The sequence below is a fragment of the Nannobrachium achirus genome (assembly GCF_963921795.1).
Source record: "Nannobrachium achirus genome assembly, chromosome: 1".
Taxonomy (NCBI): domain Eukaryota; kingdom Metazoa; phylum Chordata; class Actinopteri; order Myctophiformes; family Myctophidae; genus Nannobrachium; species Nannobrachium achirus.
Genome location: NC_137810.1, coordinates 25,893,162 through 25,920,878, shown reverse-complemented (window position 1 = coordinate 25,920,878; position 27,717 = coordinate 25,893,162). Strand labels below are relative to the sequence as shown.

The 27,717-nt window shown below is 43.2% G+C and overlaps 1 protein-coding gene across 1 annotated transcript in view; it reads right to left on the bottom strand.

Annotated features, from left to right (window-relative positions):
- col24a1 (collagen type XXIV alpha 1 chain) overlaps nucleotides 1-27,717 on the bottom strand; it is a gene marked incomplete at both ends in the record, with an annotated part of 183,635 nt that overhangs the window by 129,311 nt on the left and 26,607 nt on the right. Inside the window, 3 exons of the mRNA XM_080727840.1 lie at nucleotides 3,464-3,517; nucleotides 7,680-7,733; nucleotides 25,989-27,382. Of these exons, the coding sequence (XP_080583966.1) occupies nucleotides 3,464-3,517; nucleotides 7,680-7,733; nucleotides 25,989-27,382 (1,502 nt within the window). The remainder of the gene's footprint in view (nucleotides 1-3,463; nucleotides 3,518-7,679; nucleotides 7,734-25,988; nucleotides 27,383-27,717) is intronic.

Sequence of the window (27,717 nt, the reverse complement as noted above, 5' to 3'; positions counted from 1 at the left end):
GAAATTGCATGGCTCTCTCACTTGGCATCTAAATTGTCCGAACATGTGGGCCCCACTATCATGTTATAGGGCCCCAGTAGTTCTGTGTCATTCGACTTGTTCAGAGATCTTGAATATCATAACACCATTCCCCAGTCACAACAGTTTAACTTGATTTATCTCTGGCTAGGATGCATAGTGCAGGCCTTGGACCACAGAGGATTTTGTCTTTATAAACATATCATAAAATATGCCATATGCTATATTTTCATCCAAATCTTTTTCGGTGTTTGTCTTCAGGAAAACTAGGACAAACAGACACATTTCATCTCATCTTCTCATTTTACCTAATTTTATCCCAAATGACAAAGAATTGGTGATATATTTGCTTACCATCACATACAGTACATACCGGTACATACGTACTGTATACTGTACCTAAATCAAAATGCAACATTATCCAACAGCTAATAAGCAAACCTAAGCCTATCAAAGGCTTCCCACGAGGTGTTTTTCAACCAATGTAAACATGGAAATCAACCAATGTAAAATGTTCAACTATGTCAGGGAGAATGATCCCACAACATACAAAAAGTTTTCTCTTTTTTTTTCTTTCTTCTTCTTCTTAAAAAAAAAAGATACCGGTAGTCAACATAGTAAAAGAATATAAAAAAGTGTAGGCATAAGGGGTAAGGATAGGGCCCTATCTCTTACCCTGTAGCTACAGAAAGTATCCTGGCACTGCAGAGAGAAACAATCATCTCTTACCCTGTGGCTACAAAAAGTATCTCCTGGCAGTGCAGAGTGAAACACTCCTAGCCTGACACTCAGCCTGAGTTTCACTCCATTATTCAGTCTGAAAGCCCTCAAGCCCTCTCAGTGCAGCCGTTTTCTGAGATGGGGACTTGGCCAAGTGGTTCATACTGGATTATCGAAATCCCAATTGGACAGGTTATAATTTCTACAGCGTCACCAGACCCTGAATGCAAAGCTAGATTTTCAGGGGCTGGAGCCAGGCTAAAACACTCCTGGTTCCTCACAGGAATATCTTTCCTTGGATTCTAGCTCAACCACAGCCAGTTGATGGGCACAGGGTTATTAGCACAAGTATGAGGGTTTACTAGAGCACTGGTTCCCAAACAGTGGGTCGCGACCCATTTAAGGTACACAAACCAGTTATTATGGTTCATGGCTCGAGTAAAAATCCCATTTTATTTTCCTACAAAAAATAAAATATACATTTCAAAAGATGGAAAACCATTTTTGAAAATGTAAGCTTGTAGATCTGCTATTTTCACTAGTTTGTGTCCCGGGCGAATGTTTAATTTCTCTTTTGGGTCACAGGTAAAACGTTTGGGAACCACTGTACTAGAGGTTCCGAGGTCAACATGTACTTATAACAAGAATCACAAGCATAATTCATTTGAAACTACCCCTGAAATGACAAGTTCTGTTGCCAACAAGTGCAAATGAAGCAACAGAAGTGTTGTTTTATTGGAAAACTCAGTGGTATAAATGATGAATATAGCCTTGTTTAGACCTGTTAAAGTGCCACAGGCCTATTTCCTCCTAGATAATGATGATTGGCTATTACTGTTATATATCCTGTAACTGAGAATTTAACTGAAGTGTAAAAAAGCAGTATTTCTGTGAACACATCCAACAGCTTATTAAAAATCAAACCTCGGTTCGAAGTGAAGCGGTGAACTTTTACTCTATGTGTTCTAGAGTTATGAACTCTGTGATCTATACATCTATACAGTTATGGACTCTGTGATCTATTCATTCTTTATATATTCTGAATTCTACATTCTTTATATATTCTGAATGAATATATAAAGAATGGAGGGCTGAATTATCATGTGAAGCTTGACCAATCCTCAAAGTATCCATTCATCTGACCGGGAGGGACACCGCACACATATTCTGGACGTACAGGACAGATAAAGCCTATTCATTCTGAACTGAAATGACCATATATGGACATGGGACACACATTTTGCTTTTTGAAAAAGCCTATTCATTCTGGACTGATATTTTGCACGTACGGGACAGGAAAAACCTGTTCATTCTGGCCTGGAGTGACCATATATGGACATGAGGTGACATACATTGTGTTTTTGAAAAACCATGTTCATTCTGGACTGAGATCACCATATATGGTAATTAAACGGACATTCTGTTTTTGAAAAAGCCTGTTCATTCTGGACTAAAATCACCATATATGGGCGTGATACACACAAAGCCACTCATAGGAAGCGGTTTTCACCGCTTCAAAAATACAGATTTTTACATCGCTGCCTACATGCGTCACCCATCTCCATCCCTCAGATAGATTCACCAAAGCACTTCTCTCCCTTCCCATCTGTCTCCTTTGCCAAATAGAAATAGTGATCTTTTTAAACACTTCTCGTCTTAGCAACAATGCTGGTGTAACAAAGTCATTAGCTTCACAAGCTTTCGTCATGCATAGGTTAGATAAATAATCCACATTGTTCTACATTGGGCATGATGTGATCCATTTCAATATTATTAAGCCAATATGATGAGAGGCACAGGTCTAGGTAAATACAGGAGTCAAGTCTGTTTCTATATACACATTAGCCAGAGAACATAGACAAGACATCCTCGCACATTTTAACGGTAACATGTCCTTAGATCGAACACCCTTTGGTCAAACCAGCAAAACCTAACCTTAACCCTAACCCTAACCTCAGTAAAACTAAACTAACCCTAACCCTAACCCTAACCCTAACCTTAACCCTAACCCTAACTCTAACCTAACCTCAGTAACCGTGACGCGGGTGATTAGCTAACCTGCTGACACTGGTGAGTAGCTAACCTGCTGACGCTGGTGAGTAGCTAACCTGCCGACGGTATTCAACCCAACGTGAGTTCGACCTATGGGCAGTCCCCATTTTAACCACATCGGGTGGTCTAGAGAAGTAATGTTGTCTCCTGGCTTAACCCATTAAAACAGGAAAATCTGCTATTCGAGAATAGCAGATTTACATAGCTTGTACCGGTACATTTGCGAATTCTTTTTTGTTTTAATCTTGAAAGTGCAAGAACTACTGATATAGAAGGCATTGGTGGAATCGGCCTCATGTCAAATGAAAAACAAAAGTACTAAAATCATAGCCTGGCATTGCCAAACTGATTACTTGTATTCACTCACACGTTCCTCCACGGTATCAGTCTGGACTTCTGCCCATAGAGAGAGTATGAGAAATTAAAAATGTCACTTTGTTGCTGAATTGGCAGGAAAAAAAAACATTCAACTCAGAGCGCTATTCCTTTTCTTTTGAAAGTGAACAAGTGTTTAGTCAGAACATGACATTGACCATCCTCTGCCACAGCAGAGCTGTACTTGGCCCCGAGGGGACTCATCTGGCCCTCATCTCCCCCAGATACTAACCAGGAGTTTGTCTGGGGCTCCCGGGAACCTGTCTGTACCACATTAATGTAGGAGAGGGCAACTCACCTTGGGGCCAGGTGGACCAGGCAACCCTGGATTTCCATGTGGACCAGTGGGACCCTGGAACAGATAGGGTGGGAGAGAGAGAAACACAGGGGGAAAGAAGAAGGCTTAACTAACAGTACATCACAATGACAGGCCAGTATTTACGGTGAGTCAGACGGAGCTAAAACGTGCAGCTGAACTACAGAGCGATAAGGTGAAAGTGTGCATGTGTGCTTATATAGAGTGAGCGAGGGAATGTTGCCTCGCACCAGAGTCACTCTGGATAAGAGCGACTGCTACATTGTATTACTTACAACAGCAAAGGCATGCAAAGGCAACACATGCATGCACGTGCGTGCACATGTGCTTGCACACGTGCGCGCACACACATGCAAATGCATTTACGCACACATGCATACTGCATACCTAAAAACCACATTCCTTCACATCTGCAGCCCTGCTGTTCCCTGGCCGGGCGACAGCGCTTTCTCTGAAAACACCCCTCCACTCTGAACGCCATGAGGTTAAACTACTGTCTCACTTCAATTTGTTGATGTCAGTTATCACAATCCAACCCCCTCCCACCTCCAAAAAAGGAAAAGTAAAAGAAAGAAAAGAAAATGGGGGGGAACATCCATTAATGGCCGAATGGTTGAATTATTTTGGCTGGTAGATCTAAAATGGCTGTCACACAACAGTTGATAATGTTTCATGGAAATAAGCCGTGGTACTGTACAAAACTGATGATGTGTGTAACCAGCTGCATTTAACTAGCCATTCACATAATATGAAACAACAATCATTCACATGGGAAGAATTATGAAAATTCAAAAGCTGGTGGTGTAGCTGGGGGACAAACAAAACAATGACTGTAATCACCTCTGACATAATACCCCCTCTTACTGTACTGTACAACTGTACAACCTCACTGGCTAATATTTAAAGGAATAGTTCACACAAATAATTACTTATTTTCTATGAATTACACCCCATGAAACCTAGAATTCATGGAGAGTTTTCTAAGCCAATAATTTGATGACCGGCAGAGTCTCTGCAAGTCTCCTACCAAAGACTTTATTATTAATATTAATACAAATATGAATAAGCCAGGGGGTGTGTAATTGATAGAAAATTGTATCTCATTGTATCTCCCCTTTAAGGTTAGTACCTTTAAGGTACGCTAACCTGTTATTAGAGCCTTGAAATGCTTCTGACACTAAAACTACCACTACAATCCAACTGATATCCCAGTATCATGATTATTTAAAACTTTTGCCTCGATTATGTTTATGAACGTTTTGATACATTTCATTCTGTTTTTATATATTTTCGGTTAATTGCCCAGCCATACAGTACATCCTAGACTTCCTCGACTGATTGGTAGTTCACATCCGACTCCGGCCCAAGACAGGACCAGAGTCTGATAATGCTAATCAGTGCAGACAGGATGCTGAGCTAGCAGACAGAGACATAACCACAGTACCACACACTGCCCTTTACTTCCCACCACATAATAATCCTGGGCCTCCTTCTGTCTCCACTTTATGACTCACCCTAAATGGGGTTACTGTATATGCTGCAGCATCCATATGCTTTCCCTACTTTTTACTAGGGGCTTTTACTGCTGGGGTTGCGTGTGGGGGGGCAGTGTGTGTGTGTGTGTGTGTGTGTGTGTGTGTGTGTGTGTGTGTGTGTGTGTGTGTGTGTGTGTGTGTGTGTGTGTGTGTGTGTGTGTCTCTGTCTTTCAGCATGCCTTCCTCTCAGCCTAGCATACCGGTACATTGCATGGATCCCACTGAGCACACGTCTAAAATTGGTCTACCAGAGGTATATGTATTTGAACGTTTTTAGAAGTCTAAAATTAGACTAGACATTGATTAGACATCTAATAGGCGTTGATTAGACGTCTAATAGACGTCTATATGTAGACCATATCTAGACGTCTATTAGACGTCTAATCAACATCTAGTAAGTTTAGACGTCTAATAAACGTTCAAATCTATACCTCTGGTAGACCAATTTTAGACGGTGTGCTCTGGGGGATAACTCCCTAGCTCTCTGCTGCACATGACTATTAGCGGAACGTGAAGTGAAGGTACAAGTAGACAAATAAAATAAAATGTAGGTCTATCTAGTTCTGAATATTACATCCAGCTGAGGGCACGTGCATACAAGGGCAAATCAGAGGTAGCAAGCAAAGTCAATTAAAGGGATATTTCACTTTCAAACACGTTTGGGGTCATTTGAACGTCTACTCTGGCTTTTGTGTGCACCCCAGACAGTTTTTTAGTTGCTTGATTCAGTATTTCGATATTTGATATTCATGTTTGAATTGAAAAAACATGGCCAAATACCAAGGACGGGTGTTTCAATGAACCTAACATGATTAAAATGGAGTTTGAAGTTGGGTTTGTATAGGAAGGGGGCGTGTCTGATCAAATTAATGTCAAATATCTAAAAATGTAACCAGTAAAACACCCAGTAAAAGGGAGAGAAGCGAACATGAGTGTGTGCACATGGGCGCGTGCACATGGCTGCTTTGGCATGTATACCTTTCTGCTGAGCTGGTCGAGTAATCACTGTGATGTCAGAACAGGTCAGCTATATCCATATATGGAGTCTGTGAAGTCAGATGTAGCGGTATTGACCTGCTCCATATATGGAGATCTAGGTGATGATTCAGTCGTCTCCATGTATGGATATCCAGGGTTTGATGAGGACAGTGTTGTGATCTTCATATACCGGTATGGAGATCCAGGTGGTGATAGTCAGCAGTCTTGATTTGCTAATGAATTGAATTGGCATTGCCAAATATGGGCTTAATATTGATGACATCAGGGATCTCCATATATGATTGCCAGAACAGGCTGTCTTGGTCATTGAGTCAACAATGTGATGTCACAACAGGTCAGCTATAGACATTGAGGCGTTACTAACAGACGGACAGGATCTGCCGGGTTTCATAGTTAACTGCTCCCTACGGTCGCAATCAAGCAACTTATAAACTGCCTGGTGTGCTCACAAAATATCTTACAATGAGCCCAAACATGTTTCCCTTTCCCTTTAAGAACACAAACATTGATAACTTCAGTTTCCCTCCAACATTTACTGTATATAGCGTAGCTTAGGCCAAACACCTTGTCTTAAAGATGCCCTGAGGTGTGTGACAGGGATCACACCGTCGCATCCTGACAGGCTTGGCAGTTTATGATGTAGTCTTGAGATCACAGTGGAGACACACCGAGTGCTGCTGCCTGCCGCTTGCATCTGGAAGTGTTTGCTCAGTCCACCTCGACGCTCCAAGGCCTCCAGGAAGTAAACAACACTGCAGGCATCCTCTCCACAGACGCAACTCATTCTTATGCACCATTACAAACAAAAGCCATGTCCCTGATTTCAATCATGTGGACCACAAACATATCTGTCATCACCTTTCCCCCCGTGGTCCCAGCTGGAGCACACCGCCAAAGCAGCAAGCAGGCAAGCCACATATGGCCGGGGTGTGCTGGTTGCCATGAGATGAGGTGAGAGTACATTGGACGAACCTTCACAGAATGTTTTAGCGCCGCTGATGAGTGCGAGTAAGTTTCTACGAGCCTTCAAGGCCAATAAACCTGACCTTAACCTCTTCCTTGTGACTCAGCTCTTGAGCTTACAACACTCCCCTGTCCCGATCTGGCCTCTGGAGCAGCTGCTTAAGAGGTCATTATGACACCCTGACTTATCTAAAAAAGAGAACACAGCATCGTCCTCCCATATCCCACTGGGACCTGGAAGACGACCTGTCAGTTCTCCCATTTCAGTCCTTTCTTTTTCTTTTGTGTGTTGTCTGTGCTGCACTTATTTGGCCTCGGTCTGTACATGTGTACTCTTTCATGTTCATACTTATAACTTAGTACTATGCCAGAGAAAGTTTAACTTGTTCAGCTACGCTTGGAATTACTTGAAGTGTGAAAGGTGATTCTCTTTAACAACCAGAATTTTCACCCTTTTCACCTTTTATCGCTTGTAGCCCACAGTTAAGCCTGATTTATACATAGTTGTGTGCCAGCGTCACACACCAAGTATAGCAGATCTACAAGCTCACAACACATTGTGCTGCCGCTGTGACGCGTTGTACATTTGCTATTTTCGGCATTGCGTGCATTGATTTAGCTCCATCATGACTCCGACTAAAGGCAATATGCATGATCTCCATTGCATGGCATGCTATCAATTTTAGGCACAGTTTACTCACCCGAGGACCTCTCTTTCCTGAAGGGCCAGGTAACCCTGGAGCACCCGGAGGACCCTAGATCAGGGAGAGAGAGAGAGAGAGCCAGGGAGAGGAGCAGATCAAGACAGAGACAAAGGTAGGAGACAGAAAGAGAGCAGGAGGAGTAGAGAAAAGAGAAACAGTGAGAGAGGGAGAGGAAGGGGGGGGGGGGTATGTTAATGGCAAGCAATAACATGTAGTTCACTGTCCAGGCCTCTGTGATGATGAGTATGTGCTATATTTATGGAAGAGCTATTAAGTTCAAAGAAAGAAGCCAAGTGTTTTCAACTAAAAGCACTATTAGGGAGAGGAGAGGAGAGGAGGGGAGAGGAGGGGAGAGGAGGGGAGAGGAGGGTAGATGAGAGGGGAGGATGAGTGGGAACGGGTAATGGGTAAAGAACGGGTATGGACCTAGCTTATTGTAAACAGATTATTGTCTTAAAGGAGTAGTTCACCCCCAAAATGACTTCTTTTCTATTAATTACCCACGTCACGGAGACTTGAGTTCAAAAATATTATTATATTGTCAACAATCCGGATTTAGATGAAGCTTCCTGTGCTTACGACGATAGGGGAAGGGGAGGGGAGAGGTCAAAGGTCGGTCGCACCGAAGCCTACTCACCCACCCCACAGTCCTTTCCCCCAAGACAGTATAGGCCAGACAACCGTCAGACAACCTTCCCTCATTAGCAATAATGCATTTCCTGGATTTCAACCTAAGGTGAATACTGCACTAAGACCAATCAGGTCTTAGTACAGAGAGGGCCCTGGACAGAGCCATAAATTGTATTGGATGGAATACCAACATTTGAAGCCCTCTACAAGATACAAATACGGAGGATTAACTAGGCTGTCAAAGTGATAGTAACTAAAAGGTCTATATATTGAGTGATTAGGCGCCAGCGTTGGTGTGAAAACCCCCCCAGATATTTCATAAGTTAGCATGCCAAATATAGATAAATCAAAAGATAGCATGCGGAAGGTAGTACTTAAAAATATATTTTGTTTTTAATCATTTTTGTGACATTTATTATTTCAAAAGTTTTTAAATAAACCGTTCTTGAATTTTTGGACATTAACACATTGAATGCCCAGAATTATTCAACATTTAATTTGCTGGTGCCTATGGCAACCTGCCATTTTACCTACCTTCGAGATACTGGCGAAAAAAGTAATCCGAGTAAATGTAATCCAAGCATGTCCTGTTTATTTCGCGAAAATCTTTTCTTTCAGTCAGGACCGTTTTTTATCAATCCTAAGCCACAGCGTTTGTGTGAGGGCCGGTAGAAGAGGCCGCCGTTTGAACATGAAAGTGATTTAAAAGCTAGATTAGGAGAAAACTGCATCTTTGTGCAGCAGCTAAACAGGGAAGTGAACGAGGCAAACAGCGCGTCCCGGTCATGTGATCCCGCGGTGCATTTTGGGAAATGGAGTTTGTTTCATCACCGCGTACAGTACAGTACAGGTGCTACAGTACAGTATTGTTTACTGTACAACGCGGCAAACGCGTCGTTGGGCACACGTAGACATCAAAGAGATTGGCCACCTCGTGGGCACCCGTTGAGTTAAGAACTTGTCGTGTGCTCTTTTCCCAGTGTACTTCTGGTGAGTAATTAATATTTTATTACATTTGTGGTTATACACTCTCTTTCCCAGAGCAATAGGTGAACAACATGTCCAAACCACGGTGTTCAGACTACTGCTACACAATATGAGCAACCTTGCCACTGTGCTCCAACTACAAAATATATATGAGCAGGACAAGAATCAATGAAGAAAGAGCCAACTGAAACGAGGGGAATCTCCTTGGTGCACAGCTGCGAACCCGCTGGGATGAATTGCAACTCCCCATCAGCTGTAAGTCCAGAGCCTCATGGAAATGGAGGGGAATCATCTCTATTAAAACGTCAAAATCACGTCAACGGCAGAGAAACAGAGTGAGATGCGAGCGGCTCCTATTCCAAGGTGAAAAAGCAACAAAGCTGTTCAAACTAGCAGGGAATCGCTGCTATTTAAAAGAAATAAAGTCTTCCTCTCACCTACGTTCAAACTAGCAGGGAATCACTAGCCTGGCTCCAGCCAATAGACCCGCCCACTCTCTGAGTGAACTGCATCTCTTGGTCTGGATATGTCATATGACGAGTCTCTTGATTCGGTTCAAAGCCGTATCTTGGCGAACTGACCAATGAATTCAAAGCAAGACGGAAAAAAATCTACAGAAACAGTGGAGGGAGGGGTGGCTGCGTGGCTCACCAGAGTTCTTAATTGCTCCCTTTGAACTTCAAAAGGACTCCGAACTGCAGGCATTGATTGAGCCATACAAGTGTCGAGTAGCTCGTTAGTGATTCTCTCTAATCAGTGAAACATCAAAGACACTGACCTGTTGGGTGCATGTCATTGAGGGGAGGGGGAGGAGGGATTGTTTTGTGTGCAAAAGTCAAACACAACCCTCCCACCAGATCGCTTGTGATTGGGAATTTCAAATTTTAAATCCCCTCCCCTTTGAAATCTCAACACAATGGCTCAGGCTCAGACTCTTAAGCTCCAGCGCAGAGTCTGAAATCAGGCTAGGGAATCACTGCTATTTAAAGGAAACAAAGTCTTCATCTCCTCCATGTTCAGAAAGGCAGGGAATCGCTGCTATTCTGGACCTCGTAAGAAACAAGTCTGTCAGTGGCAAAAGTCACTTCACCCGTGTCTAAACTAGTGGGGAGTCACCGCTGGTTTTGACCTCGGAAGATACCACAGAAAGACCACCGGGAAAAGAAACCGGCATTTCTACAAGACAGTTTGAAATTCAAGCACCTTTTGTTGCATTCCTAAGCCAATAATTTGATTATAATAAATGTATCCCCATTGTTGCTGGGTTCATGATTTGAGGCATTTTCTTCAAAACGGACCAATCCTGCAAACTTTGGAAGCCAATCTTAGGCAATCAGGATGGAAGTTGGAACATGGAAAATCGGACAGATCCATGTTGATCACATGACTATAGAGATGCGTAATTTTTGGACAGAATCTGTCGGAGTACTGTCAAAAAAATGTTTTGCTAAAATTGGCATCATGGTGGCACATGTGAAAAATGTGGGCAGAGGTTCTGAATTAGCCCTATTCACGACCCGCCCACCCAGCAAATTTCTCAGCATCCCCCGGGTGCTGACATAAATTTAGAAGGGGAAACTATAATAGAAATAGCTGGACTTAAAGCCAACAAATCATTATTTCGAACGGTAAAGTAAATTATAATGCTTTGTGCCTTTTACTATCATGTGTTCTTGATCATGCTAGCCGTATTTTATACTTTACTATTCGGAAATTGCAATAAATTTGCAATTTCTGTGTTAACTATATAGGCTTATAGTAGGATTTTCCCCTTCAAAACGTGACTTCAGCACCCGGGGGATGCTGAGTGGGCGGGTCGTGAATAGGGCTAATTGGCCTCCAGGGAGTGTGTGTGACTGTGTGCACAGTTTGGCAGCAACCGGTTCAATGATGATTATTCTTTAAATGTGAGTTTAGAATTTTGGTGCAACCGGATTAAAATGAATTCCTGTTGAAATCCCTCTTAAAAATCACATTGATATCCAGGCTTAAATAAAATTTAGGGTAGATTTAATGCATGCTTTAATGTTGTGCAACAGTTCAACTTTGATTTAAAGTGGTTTAGGGCCTAATCCGTGTTGATGCAACCTACCAAAAGTCTTAAAATAAGGCATTATGCCCAGTTGAATACCACATCGCTTACATTTTGTAATAGGACTACATCAGCTTGCTGTAGAATCCCCTCAATGGTATTATATGCTTTATTTAATTATATACAATGATACTCCCAAGACATTTTCTATGGTTATTGATTATTTGGACACCGCATCCTCCGAAATATGTTTTCCTGTAGTGTTATATAGTTACGGCAGGCTGCCTTAAAGAGGTGGTGCCATAGTTTTGTACTTTTTCTGGTTTTCATGTGTCTAGGAGGTTGACAGTATTTCATTAGACTCCCTGGTGTGGTTGTTATGAGCAATTATGTATTCCCTTTGCATTTTGGATTTCTTTCTCGAGGCTGCCACCTTGTGGGTCAAATGTGCAGATCCAAAAACACAGATAGAGTGACATCACTCTATCTGGAGATAATCATCCCCTCCCCTTTTTGTTGGGTCACCACCCACCATGACAACCAGGCATACTTAATGAACTGGTAGGTGTGGCCACATAAAAACCTAATTTTAACTATTTCTGTACACTTTTTTGGAAAAATTCTTCCTCCTAGTGTAATCATAATACCTGATAATCATGTTTAGGGGGGGGGGGGGGGGGGTCATGGCACTTCATTAACAAGAACTGTCAGCTGCCTCAGCATATATATCAATTACTGCAAATGTTTTACGCCTTGTCCGTGTGTCGGTCCGTCTGTTACCAGCTAATCTCCGGAGGCCGTTGGCCCAGTTGCTGCCAAGCTGTGCACACACTCTCCCTGGATGCCAATTCAGAACCTCTGCCCCACATCTTTCACATGGGCCAGTTCACGCCACCATGAGGACGATTTTAGCAAAACACATTTTTGGACAGTACTCCTACAGATTGTATCCAAAATCTCACAAATCGGTAGACAGTATACATGTGTGATTGATGGATCATGTGTGATCAATGGATCATGGATCTGTCCGATTTTCCATATTCCATACTGATTGGCTAAGATTGGTTTCCAAAGTTTGCAGGAACAAAATGCCTCCAATCATGAACACAACTTTCAATTTTGGTGAAATTGTGCATAAACATTTCCACTAGGCCGAGGAAGAAATGCCATCTAATCAGCCTCACGGTGGTGCTATAACACGCCGATTCCTGTTTTTACCTGTAACTCTGTGTAAAATGTTGTATGCGCACTCCCTAGAGGCCAAGGAGAAACCTTTGCCCTTTTTCACATCTGCCTTTTATAGCACCACCAGGAGGCCGACTTATGCCAGGGCGGCATAGCTCAGGGGTAGAGAAACTGGTATTAGAGCACGAAGGGTATAAATCCCGAAGGGTTCCCAGTTCGAATCCGGGCTCCCCCTGAGTTAATGTCGAAGGGTCCTTGGGCAAGACTCTGAACCCCTAATTGCCTCCGGTGAGTATAGGTTGGTGCCTTGCATGGCTTCCTCCGCCACCGGTGTATGAATGTGTGTGTGAATGGGTGAATGTAATGCACAATCTATGTAAAGCGCTTTGGATTAAAAGCGCTATATAAATGCACCATTTACCATTTTATGTAAAACACATTTGTTGATATTACTCCTTCAGATTGTATCCAAATACCACGCAAATCAGTACACAGTATCTCTATAGTTAGGTGATCTGACAAGACGGATTTGTCTGTTATTTCATATTCCATCCTAATTGGCTAACACTGGCTTCCAAGGTTTGCAGGATTGGTCCATTTTGAACAAAATGTGTCACTTCATGAATGCAGCTTGTGATTTCCAATAAATTCTGCACGCACATTCCCAATAGGTCAAAGAACAAATGCCACCCTTTTCACATTGGCCTGTTATAGCGCTACCAGCAGGTCGACCTTTGCCAAACTAATTTTTGAAGACATGGCACCCTTTTCACATTGGCCCACCACCAGAGGCCACAATAACATACCTGACCTGGCGGAGACCTGTGCTCGGAAGAGCACTTCTTCTACTATAGATGAATATGAATTGGACCAAACTGTCACCTCACTTTCAAAGTTGGATGCAGTGATTAAATACAGTAAGGGAGATTACTCCAAGCCAAAAAAGTCACAGAGCAGCTCATTAAGTCATAATGTTACATTGAATCTCAGCAATATCAGACTACCTTTGAGACCACTTTGAGCAGAAATCAACATTAGCATTATCAGTCAACATACATTACTCAAGTCATCTACCCTCCCTGCCCCTTCCTTGTATATACTGTACATACTGATTGTTTAGACTTACTGTTACCTGCCCCTTCCTTGTATATATTGTATATACTGTACTTACTGATTGTATAGACCTACTGTTTTCTTTTTTTTCTTTACATATCTACTGCATAGTACTGTGTTCTATTTGTCTGTCATTCAATGTTATATGAGATACTTTAATGGTTTCCTGTTGAAATAAGCTTAGTCTTTTCATGGATCTCCTTTTAGTAGACCTTGTACCAGTGAACTGTACCGTCATGAATCTGTACATTTTCCTATGCAAACTTCTAATAAAGCCTTCAATCAATCAATCAATCTGTGACTGTGCACTTGCACTTCCCATCATTGCTCTATACAGACTGTATTTAGGGTCATGTAAATTAGGATGCATTCTGGACCTCTTCTAAATGTCAGACATGAGAGACAGAGAAAAAGACAGAAAGCAACTAGAAAGAAGCAGCTGTTTGTTCCTCTGTTACACTCCCACACACAGACCCAATGGAAACTGTGAGCACTGCACAGCACGACATTCACCACAACAACAGGGCCTAAAGAGATCATGATGCTCATGAAAATAAAAAGTTAAAGTTGAATAAAGTTCACGCTTGCTCCGTCACCACCAAGGCAGAGTCATATTCTTCTCAGGGAAATTCTGGCGAAGTGACATGAGAAGCATGAAGCATGAATCATCTTCGAACAGCCTGATTTATACGTTGTGAATTTGCAGATCAGCTATTTTCTGCGCAAAATAACCCCTGCATTGTATCCTATCATATCGTCAGCAAGTGAGCTGTCTGCTATAGGCAGACCTAATAATAACAGAGTGGAAGTGAGATTTCCGAGAGGGGAAATGCATTAGGAAGGTGATGAGTGACTTACGTCTACACTTCCATCCCTTCCATTCTTTGAAGCTCAGAGTCCAGGTGAACTCCGAGCCATCCTTATAATCAGATACCAAGTCAAGACATAGCCTAATGCACACGACTCAGAAGAAGTAGTAATAAATGGTTGCGCCTCTCACCACGTTGCTCTTGGTCAGATTAAAGCATGTTGCTCATCACGTGCAGTAAGCGTGTAATTGCTTTATGGCTACTGGATTCTGGATATTAAATTCACATTTTGATACTTTGTCTTAAAAAAAATCACTCATTATGCTTTGTCGAGATTTTCTTTTTTTGTGTTGTGTAACAGAAGAAAATCATTATTAGAAAGTATGTCTCAAATGGTTTGCAAGACTGTTCTTTTTGCCTCTCTGCAGTTAGAAAGAGAACACATCTGAATCCTATTCTCCATTTCCGCATATGGAGCAACAGTCAAGCAATAGTGCAGCAAGCAGTAAAAATGTGATCTACATTTGCGATAGTGAGGGAAAAATAATATACAACTGTTACCCCATTCATGCCACACTGTTTGTGTGGTTACGAGTCTACAAAACAAATCTTTTTTGTTCTTTTAGTGAAGAGGACCATCTAGTTTTGAAGTTCTAAACTAAACACAAACACACTAATCCACTGACCTTCATCTGAACCTGGATTTAAAACATCCCTGCATCAAAGCAGTCAGTAAGTAGCAAACAAAAACGGCCAGTACATAGAAGGAGAAAACAATAGGATAGAAGGCAGAAAAGAACAAACACCATGCATAATTTGTCAAAGGGCCTGCCATGTGGGGACCCACAAGAAAATGTTCATGTGTTCAACCCATATTGATTCCAGACATATAGAGAACATAGACTGTATAGTTCTAAGTATGCTGAACACAGCAGAATTCTCATAACTGACTCTTGTGGGCCAATTGTTGCGACCGTAGGTCGCATTTACTATGAAAACCTGCAGCTCATGTGCATCAGTCAGTCAGTTTCATGTCATGCTCCATATACAGTACAGTATGGCCAAGACTGAATTCATTTGCAAGGTAACTCACGTCACGGCAACCACACTTGTTAAGGGCCATTTATAGTTACGGATGGATGATTTTGTGTACGTTTGGGGTTGAGGAGGAACTTACGGTAATTGCGTCGACATGCATAGTTCCGTCCGTTCTCTGTGTTATATACGGTTCAATTACATACTGTATCCAATAGATGGCACCCAAATGCATCTTCCCAATGAGCAAACATGTTGATAGGCATCGGCGATTACATGCATTAAGTAAACTAGCCCTTACCCGTTCAAAGATATGAGCTCCAAAATGATGTGCAGTGTGTGGGTTATGGGATGTGCACTGTGCACACAGTATATGAGGGATGGAAAGTAACTTTAACTGGTGCTTGCATGATGTACTGTAGGAGCATCAATGTAAGAAACCTGTTTCGTTTAATGGCTACAGAGATACTGTCCCCCCCCCCCCCCCCCCCCCCAGCCCGCCCGCCCACCCGCCTGCACACACACCCGCCTGCCTGCACACACACACACACACACACACACACACACACACACACACACACACACACACACACACACACACACACACAGAGCTGGTTAAACATTTTGCCTCATGCTAGATGCAGAATAGATGTGCCTCAAGCTAGATGCAGAATAGATAGTAGATCCACCATAAAAATGCTAATATACAGCATATGATTTGTGAAAGTGACAAACGGGCTTCACAGTTATGTCAGGTGTGTTCATATGCTTATGGTGATGCGATTTCAGATCAATTGCTCCAGCCACTGAGGAGAAACGCTGTGACAGACACTCACTCACTCAGACAGACATTCGCAAAATTATAGTATAGATAGCCTACAGCCGTGCTGTGCGTTCTTTCAATGGCATCGTACTCTATTTTCACTCCATAGTTGATGTCCCTGCACGCCGTCGCCGTCGGAAAATGCTGTTATTAAGCCTATTATTAATATTATTATTTGGATAAAGTAGAACAACTTTTAAAACCAATCATAATCATTTAAAATGGTATCATGATCTGACACTGGCACTTTGCTGCTTCTGCGTTCTGCCTCCGCTGCTGCTGTGTGCACTGCAGTTGTACAAGTGGCAACAGGTCTGCGTCCTGAACGGCTTGTTCACTGTTCAGCGTTTGTGATTTATTTTTTTTTTTACTTCCTCCTACTACGAAATGGATACCAGAAAAAAAGACGAAACATTTCTCCCTCTACTGCCCCCACGGTTGACAAAAGTTCGCCACGGGTACTTCATGTGTACGTACATTTTTATCGGTTTTAATCCGTTAGGTTGAGTGTTGTCCGTAACGTTACGGACAGAGACAATTACGTCCGGAGCTACGGAGAGACCGGATCAAAGTACTCTCCGTCTCCGTTCGTTATGTATCCCCGCGTTGTTTATGTACTACTATGCATGGTACTTTACACTCTGTGAGAAACTGACACTCAGGATTTTACTGTGTAGTGCTAGTTCAGGGCTGCCAAGTCTCACGCTTTGAGAGTGAGAGTCACGCAATCTAACCTCTTCTCACGCCACACTTGCCATTTCACACGCTCATTTACAGACATCCCACCGACCTCTCCCGAAACCTGGTCGAAAGTTGCGGGGGTATTCTCGCTCGGTGAAACACAGCACAGAGAATTCTCAGCGCAGTGAATGCAGCTGCCCCTCCCCTCTCTCCCCCTCCACACAACAGTCACAACACACATGCTGGCGACATGTACGGAGCACGACACGTACGGAGCGGCAGAGAAAGAGAGAGAGTGTGAGCGCCCTACTGACAGACGGCAGTGGTGGCCGTGAGCTTTCTCGCTTGGATCAGTGGGGATTGTGCCGCGGTGGAGACACACACACAATCACTCTGCGAGTAAATGCCGGGCTGTATTTCATAAAGATGACCACAATCCAGCTCTTGCCTCCCGCGAGTGCATGCATGAACGAGCACACGAACGAGAATTTCTACATTTGGGTCTCCGAATTTTTTTTCTTTGTGTGATAGGACCCTTTTCTTGTATTTACATTAACCACTTGAACCTTAATATCCCCTAGGCTATATATTGAGGAGTGCTTTAGAAGAGATAGCCCTTACCCGTTCAAAGATATGAGCTCCAAAATGATGTGCAGTGTGTGGGTTATGGGATGTGCACTGTGCACACAGTATATGAGGGATGGAAAGTAACTTTAACTGGTGCTTGCATGATGTACTGTAGGAGCATCAATGTAAGAAACCCGTTTCGTTTAATGCAGGGATGTCAAACATACGGCCCGCGGGCCGAATCCGGCCCGCGAGATGATTCAATCCGGCCCCCCAGGCTAGAGCATACATTTCTGAGCATTTAGGGGAAAAAAGTAAGTCTCTAGCCCATTCCTGTCAAGAGTTATGATTGTTTTAAGAATTAACCTAACTAATGTCTGTACACTGCAGGCTAGGTTTCTCCCACCTGGCAGTGATTGAGTTGATTGATTGGAATGTTAAGTGACCAGCTCTCTCTTTCTATTTGAAGATGACAGCATTGCTAGGAATAGGGTGGTTGGTCTGGCTATGAATAATACCTGAAAATACCTACAATATTTGAACTGTACTCAAAGATTACACATATTAGATATGGAAATTAATGTTGTTAAAAAAAATAACTTATTTAAAAAATATAATAATAATAAAAATGTAAAAGTTTTATTATTCCGATATTTTCTGAATATGCCATTATTGTTCATTACTTTTATTTTTTTTATTATAAAATACAATAAAAATAATTATTGTCCTGCATCAATAATATTTTTTTTTAGCCATTTACAAATTATAGCGTACTGGAGACTATCAGGAATTGAATTATTCTATTATCAAATGGTTTATTCTTATTGGCACTTCTACATTGGCACCCCCAAAATGCCATGGAGCCAATGTAGACTCATTCCTAAAACAGAAATTTGATTACAATAAATGCATGCCTATTGATTCCGGATGGGGACCCAAATGCATTTGGGTCCCCATCCGGAATCAATGGGGGGAAGTGTACTATTATCACATTTTTGTCTTAGTAATGCGGAACTCAATTCTCCATGGCGTGAGTAATCAAAGAAAAAAAAGGCATTTTGGGGATGAACTACTCCTTTAAACAAATAGCATCTCTCGTACCTAACTGCAACTGTAATACCAATAATGAAAGTAGCTATTTTACTTAATAATGTACACAATTTGTAAAATGATATACTGCTATACTGCTAGCTACAGCAGTGGCTGAGACGACAGGAAGAAAAACAGAGCGAACATGTGCGCGAGTGTGCATGCCATCCGATCCGCGACTGGTTCGGCCCTCATCAAGTCGCCTTTCATCCAATGCGGCCCTCACCCCAAGATGAGTTCGACACCCCTGGTTTAATGGCTACAGAGATACTGTCCCCCCCCCCCCCCAGCCCGCCCGCCCGCCCGCCTGCACACACACCCGCCTGCCTGCACACACACACACACACACACACACACACACACACACACACACACACACACACACACACAGAGCTGGTTAAACATTTTGCCTCATGCTAGATGCAGAATAGATGTGCCTCAAGCTAGATGCAGAATAGATATAGATACAGCATAAAAATGCGAATATACAGCATACGATTTGTGAAAGTGACAAACGGGCTTCACAGTTATGTCAGGTGTGTTCATACTAGAAGGTCGGCCGGCTGCGCCGGCCTCCCCTCTAGGTCGTCGCGTTGCGTCTATAGGAGTAAATATTCGTCAAAAACAAATGCCTGAGGTACAGGGTGGCCACGATCTGATGGTTTGTTTGAGAAAATAAAAATTTTTGAGAAAAAAAAAGTTTTTTGAGAAAAAAAGTTTTTTGAGAAAAAAAAATTTTTGAGAAAAAAAAATTTGAGAAAAAAAAGACGAAACATTTCTCCCTCTACTGCCCCCACGGTTGACAAAAGTTCGCCACGGGTACTTCATGTGTACGTACATTTTTATCGGTTTTAATCCGTTAGGTTGAGTGTTGTCCGTAACGTTACGGACAGAGACAATTACGTCCGGAGCTACGGAGAGACCGGATCAAAGTACTCTCCGTCTCCGTTCGTTATGTATCCCCGCGTTGTTTATGTACTACTATGCATGGTACTTTACACTCTGTGAGAAACTGACACTCAGGATTTTACTGTGTAGTGCTAGTTCAGGGCTGCCAAGTCTCACGCTTTGAGAGTGAGAGTCACGCAATCTAACCTCTTCTCACGACACTTGCCATTTCACACGCTCATTTACAGACATCCCACCGACCTCTCCCGAAACCTGGTCGAAAGTTGCGGGGGTATTCTCGCTCGGTGAAACACAGCACAGAGAATTCTCAGCGCAGTGAATGCAGCTGCCCCTCCCCTCTCTCCCCCTCCACACAACAGTCACAACACACATGCTGGCGACATGTACGGAGCACGACACGTACGGAGCGGCAGAGAAAGAGAGAGAGAGTGTGAGCGCCCTACTGACAGACGGCAGTGGTGGCCGTGAGCTTTCTCGCTTGGATCAGTGGGGATTGTGCCGCGGTGGAGACACACACACAATCACTCTGCGAGTAAATGCCGGGCGGTATTTCATAAAGATGACCACAATCCAGCTCTTGCCTCCCGCGAGTGCATGCATGAACGAGCACACGAACGAGAATTTCTACATTTGGGTCTCCGAATTTTTTTTCTTTGTGTGATAGGACCCTTTTCTTGTATTTACATTAACCACTTGAACCTTAATATCCCCTAGGCTATATATTGAGGAGTGCTTTAGAAGAGATAGCCCTTACCCGTTCAAAGATATGAGCTCCAAAATGATGTGCAGTGTGTGGGTTATGGGATGTGCACTGTGCACACAGTATATGAGGGATGGAAAGTAACTTTAACTGGTGCTTGCATGATGTACTGTAGGAGCATCAATGTAAGAAACCCGTTTCGTTTAATGGCTACAGAGATACTGTCCCCCCCCCCCCAGCCCGCCCGCCCGCCTGCACACACACCCGCCTGCCTGCACACACACACACACACACACACACACACACACACACACACACACACAGAGCTGGTTAAACATTTTGCCTCATGCTAGATGCAGAATAGATGTGCCTCAAGCTAGATGCAGAATAGATATAGATACAGCATAAAAATGCGAATATACAGCATACGATTTGTGAAAGTGACAAACGGGCTTCACAGTTATGTCAGGTGTGTTCATACTAGAAGGTCGGCCGGCTGCGCCGGCCTCCCCTCTAGGTCGTCGCGTTGCGTCTATAGGAGTAAATATTCGTCAAAAACAAATGCCTGAGGTACAGGGTGGCCACGATCTGATGGTTTGTTTGAGAAAATAAATTTTTTTGAGAAAAAAAAGTTTTTTGAGAAAAAAAAAGTTTTTTGAGAAAAAAACATTTTTGAGAAAAAAAATTTGAGAAAAACATTTTTAGAGAAAAAAATTTTTTTGAGAAAAAAAAAATTTGAGAAAAAAAAGATTTTGAGAAAAAAAAAAATTGAGAAAAATTTTTTTTTAGAAAAAAACATTTTAGAGAAAAAAAAAATTGAGAAAAAAAAAGTTTTTTGAGAAAAAAAATTTGAGAAAAAAAAATTTTTTGAGAAAAAAAAATTGAGAAAAAAGATTTTTTCTCAAAAAAAATTTTAGAGAAAAAAATTTTTTTGAGAAAAAAAAAATGTTTGAGAAAAAAAAAAAAAAAAAAAAAATAATAATAATAATAAATAAAACGTATTGGTGATGCGATGACGTGGTATACGGATGTTACTGCGATTGAGGTGAAAGAGAAAAGTGGAAAGTTGTGAGCTAACTATTAGCTATTTGTGTGTGTGTGTGTGTGTGTGTGTGTGTGTGTGTGTGTGTGTGTGTGTGTGTGTGTGTGTGTTGTGCGTGTGTGTGTGTGTTCTGGCTACGCCCCCCTCGGTTGAAATTGGATCCGCCGGTCCCATAGCTGGGAATACGAGCCAATGGACGGCGGTCACCATGGCAACGGGGGGCCAATGATAGAGTTATGGGCGGTTTTATTCCCTACACTCTACCGACATCTGCTCTGATTCCCTACACTCTACCGACATCTGCTCTGGCTATGAGTTGAAGTGGAGGCGAAATGGGCGTGGAAGTGGGATGCGGCTCTAAGAAAAATGTAATAGTAGATGCTAATGGTGATGCGATTTCAGATCAATTGCTCCAGCCACTGAGGAGAAACTCTGTGACAGACACTCACTCACTCAGACAGACATTCGCAAAATTATAGTATAGACTAGCCCTTACCCGTTCAAAGATATGAGCTCTGAAATGATGTGCAGTGTGTGGGTTATGGGGTGTGCACTGTGCACACAGTATATGAGGGATGGAAAGTAACTTTAACTGGTGCTTGCATGATAATATGTAGGAGCATCAATGTAAGAAATACCCGTAAACACACAGCTGGTTAAACATGTTGCCTCATGCTAGATGCAGAATAGATATGCCTCATGCTAGATGCAGAATAGATATAGATACACCATAAAAATGCTAATATACAGCATATGATTTGTGAAAGTGACAAACGGGCTTCACAGTTATGTCAGGTGTGTTCATATGCTAATGGTGATGCGATTTCAGATCAATTGCTCCAGCCACTGAGGAGAAACGCTGTGACAGACAGACAGACAGACAGACACTCACTCAGACAGACAGACAGACAGACACTCACTCAGACAGACAGACAGACAGACAGACAGACAGACAGACAGACAGACAGACAGACATTCGCAAAATTATATGTTTGATAGACTGGAGGGAAAAGAGCAGATGGTCAAGTTTACCAAGTACTGAGAGAGTGAGAGTTTTAAATGTTTGATGAATACACTGATCACAGTGCTGTCAGACAAGTCTATGGAGCTACCTGTATCTATTAAAGGAGTAGTTCACCCCCAAAACGACTTGCTATCAATTACTCACCCCATGGATATATATATTTCCGGAATCAATCGGCCTACAAAGAGTCTCCTCAAATTATTGGCTTAGGAATGTGACAAAAACAAAATAACTCAAATCTCCATGGGGTGAGTAATAATGGATATAGAAAAAAGTCATATAGGGGGTGAACCTTTACCTTCTGTAGCACAATGTATTGTGGAGGTCACTGCTTCATCAGCTAAGGGGTCCTTTGCTTGACTTGAAAACATCTTATTGCCTGCAGTGCGCCTGGCAAACAGCCAGTAACCACAAATCACAATATAAAAATAGAAATGATTGCCCAGGATATTTAATCAGCTGCTATAGTAACAACAACAACAACAATAATTATAATTATAATTAATTAAAAAGATATAGTCTGGAGCCCGTTCACTGTTCAGCCTGTAGGTTAGCTGCACTTGTTCAACCATTCCAGGACCTCAGGTAAAAAAGAAACCGTAAAAACCCAGAAAAAACATGGAAATCCCCCCCCCCCCAAAAAACAAACAAACAAACAAACAAACAAACAGACAAAAGAAAAATCACACCCGTGTGAACTGAGCGGTGATTTACCCACCTCATAGATCATGTGTACCGATTTTTTTGACATTTGAAGAAAATATGTAGGAAAAGGAGCAAAAAGTGTGTTTTGGAGAAAATTCAAGATGGCGGAAAATCTATCCTGGCGCAAATGGGCGTGGCCTATATGGGGAGATGCGTCTTGACCCAAGGAATCCAGGGAAAAAAGAATTTTAATTTTCCGATCTACGGTTCAAGAGTTACGGGGCAAAACGCAAAGTGGGCCGTTATAGCGCCACCATGAGGCCGAGTGATGTAATTATTTTTCGATTCATTCTTAAAATCATTATGAATCTCCTCTCCGAGGTTTGAAACTGTAGCTCCTATGGTTTACGAGAGAAAAATACTTGAAAGTGATTTCTTGCATTGTCCCATTATAAGTCAATGGGGACAATTAAGCGTAGTTTTTTGCCGATTACGTCGGCATGGTAAGGCGGATCGGAACGAAAGGTAATAGCACACCATTCCCGGCCGAGCCGCACATTTTGATGTATATATTGCGCGAGTGGCGTAAATGGTGCGGCACTAGTTACGCGCCGAAGTTTAGGCTACATACAGACAGACACGGACGGACGGAGACCCACACACACGGCCACGTATAGGAGCGTTGTGACCACCGCTCAAAAACGTTCATGAGGGTCCCACTCCAGCCCCCCTAAAGTCTCACTTTTCCTGAAACTTGGCAGCCCTGTACTTTTAGCATACTGTACTAGTATGCTAAACTCAGACTCTGGGAAGTAAGGACGAGCTGCAACAACTGTGGACTGTCTTAGCTAAGGTGCGTAACAACCATAAAGTCACAGGTGCTTTATAGCTGAGGTAATGCCATGGAAACTCTGGCATATCAGTTCACTGATCTAACATCACGCACATCCTGAGGCTTTGATCAGGAAAGACAGAAGGAGCTGTCACTGTTTCATGGAAACACAAGCAGCAAGACGGAGATCTCATTAAGAGAGTGGCAGGTTGTTTCCTCCAAGGTTACAGTATATTGGATAGATTCACACGTCAGGGGCGTCACACCAAATTATGGGCCCTGGGTACAAGGATTCACTCACATTTTGTGCTTTAACTATTGAGAAATAGCAGATATACAAGCCCTAGCTTGTAGATCTGCTATTTTTGAAAAATCGTGAAAATGTGTGTGTGTTTTTTTGAAAAACCTATGTTTGTACTGTATGTCAGTGGTGCTCAAACCTTTTCATGTGAAGGATCCCCAAAATGATATGTATTTGGCCACGGACCCCCATCTCAAAATATTGAGAACTCTGTATTTAAAGCTCTGTCGGATTTGCCTGACTGCGAGCGCCAGACATCTCACACTACGTTTCACTTCGGGATGAGAGTCTGAAATTGAGGGCAGACATTCTATTTCGGCGGGGGGGGGCTAAAGCCTATTGACGTCACACACACACACACACACATACACACACACACACACACGCGACGGCGACGTGGCGTGACATTGCAAAAATACGTTATTTCTCATAACATATTATATGTCTGCATGTTTACGCTAGTGCAAAATGGTATTAAAACGTGAAGAAACGGCACTATTTCATAGTTTATTAAAATAATACGAGTCGAGTCTGACTCCGCCATGACAGTTTTCAAGGACCAATCAGAGTCCACTAGACTCTCACGTGGGCAGAGGACACCAATCAGAGTCCACGAGCGAGTCTCACGTGAGCTCAAGAGCTCTGTTTGGAGGGGGCTGGGACCGGAGCAGCCTACCACGTGCCCCAAGCATACAACCCTGATTGGCCCATTCAATGCGCCCGCTCTTTGGGCGCTTTCGAAATAGATTAAAATGTGTGCAGCTTCAGTCCACACTACACACCACCCACCAGCAGGGGGTGGTGATGTGCGGACTGAACTGTCGGATATCCTGGGATATAGAGTGGATCCCGACCCAGACTTAGCAGTGTTAGGGGTTCCGGGTGAGAACAGTCCTCTTAGAGGACGTAACTCCACAATGGCGAGATTCGTGACCTTTCTGGCACGTAGGTTAATTCTATTGAACTGGAAACAAGCTCAGCCACCTGCATTCAATGCTGATTAATGATGTCATGCAGCACCTTAAGTTGGAAAATCTTACACACTTGACACTACAGGGTTCCACAGAGAAGTTCTTTGACATTTGGGAGCCCTTTATGGACTATGTAAAGGCAAGGCGATGAGCTTTCCCTGGTTTAATGCGGTTCGGAAAGAAGTCAATAGCTACCACGGAAAACAAATGAATAATATACAAGAATTATAATATGGCCTTCATGTATTGTCTCTTTTTCGTTTTTGTTGTGTTCTGTATGTTGTGTATGTATATGTCTGCTTATGTTTGGGGGGGTGGGGAGTGTGATTGTGTTTTTCTGTGGTACACTTACAGTATGTACAGAAATATAACATTGTAATATAATATTTGTATACCTGTATGTCCTAAAAAAAGATGCTGTATAAAACTAATAAACAGATATATATAAAAAAAGTACATATATAAGATTTGCAAACATTCCCCCCCCCCCGACGCCCCTCGCTACAATAGCTGACGTCATGAAGTTGGACAGATAGTTCATACCTTTCTCACCAAAATCAGGCTATACTGTATCTAGCAACCAATAGATGATCAGCTCCCTCACACAAGAAAGAAGGTGGCAATATTTCACCAGGGGAATGACATGTGTTATCTTAAGCACATGTTGATACATGAAAAAAAGAAAAGCACTTGAGACATGCCATCACCTTACCTCTAAATCAATCCAATGTCCTGCCAAAATATTTCCTTTCATATAGCTATCCTGTGAGTGACTATGGGAGCAAGCCAAGTCACTCACAGCATGATCACCGTAAATTAACCATGATTGCTTTGCATTGTAATTTTTTCCTTGATCCTGCATACTGTAGGTCTGCACTGACATGCAGCGTCCCAGACAAGCAATATACCGCATTCGTATTCAAGCACTTACCGGAAGACCTGGTTCTCCTTTGGCGCCATGGAAGCCGCCTTCATAATCATAGAAGTAATCTTGCTCCTCATATCCGTAATCGTAGCCTCCTGCGTCCGTATCGTCATAGCTCCCATCAGTGCCACGCTCTTCTGAGGTGTCCACCTGGTTCTCCCGGTACAGAGTGGTGCCATTTGATATCAGCTGGGTTTCCAAGAGCAAGTCCGTATCCTGGGTCTGGAGGTTTGAGTCCGTGGAGCTGGTACTAGAGGGATTCCTAAGGCCCTCTTTCAGATGACTCTGCCTGACTGAGGTTATCAAATCAGGGGTGGCATTGGTGGCTTGAGGCCACCTTGGACGGTTCTCCTCCTCTGTGTTGTTCTCAGACTGAGTGGCAGCACCCTCGGGCTTCCTAGTGCCCCCCGATGATGAGGCAGTGATGGGAGTCCTATATGAGACGCCCAGAGTGGCCAGGCGGCCCAGACTGGCTGAGGTGGGATTGTTGGGGTGGAGCGAAGCGATGGTAGTGGAATGAGCAATGGTCTCCAGAAGGGAGATATGGCTCTGGCCCCCCAGATGAGGTTGTACTGATGGGTTCAGAGTTGAATACTGTACAGGGGGACTGTCAGTGGACGGGTGGAGGATTGCTCTAGTCGTTGCGAGGGTCTGATGGGTGTGGGAGTCTTCAGCCAGTGTAGGGGGACGATCTGTAGTGGGAGCGGGGTGGTCATTAGCCTCCATATCTAAACCTAACGTCGGCAACTGCGATCGAAAAGTGTCGGCCAGCCGACACTGTTTTTTAAGGTAGTCGCAGTAGCGAGTGGCAGCCTGGGCAGATGGGTAGATGTCCAACTGGCAGACACGTCCCAGGAAAGGAGCTGCTTTGGAGTTCATCCTCCCAAGGGTGAACAGGCCCCCAGAATCCCCCAACACCTGAGGCCTGACGAGTGTCTGCTCGCGCCGGTGCACCGCCCCGCAATCCGCATAGAAGGACACAGAGCGCGGACGAACGCCAACGGCAAATGAGTGCTGACGTCCGTCCTGCCATTCGTAGGTGAAGTAGACTGAGGCCTTCTCAGCAGTGTACACCACCACTCTGCGCGGCAAGAGCTGGATGCCAAAACGTAGCCGGTCCCTGCCGTCCTTGACACTGAAGAGAAAAGCATTGTTCGCTCGCCAGGAGCTAAGGCTCACCACCACAGAAAACTCCTCACCGATCTCTGGCGGGAACAAGCCGCCTGCAGGGGCCTCAAAGAGGGAGTTTGGGTCGAGCAGAACTCCGTCTTGAGAGGGATCGGGGCTCAGGGGTGTGGGAGGGTTGATGGAAGAAGAGGGAGAGGGGGAGCTGGGCCTCTTGTAGAGAACGTCTCTGCTGTTCTGGGCTGTGAGCCCCAGCCGATAGAGAATATCCACTCCTAAAGGACAGAGAACAGACAATGGTAAACTTACAACTGTGAGATTACAACAGAAACCTGGGCTAAATAATTGACAGAACTAAGCTTGTTCATTTATTTCAACTCATATTCTAATATTCTCTGGTGTCAACCCAGTGTACGGTCATACGCCGTTTCTCTGACATCAGAGATTACCCATAATCGTAGTGGGCCAGCAAACAGAAGCTTTCAGGAAAAGGAGCACTAATCCAGGTTTACTCAGATCACATGACAAAGTACATTTCAGGGTATTTTAAGAGCCAATTGGTCATTGCATCAACTATTCTAGAAAACTTCATGATTGCAGGCCCTGATTT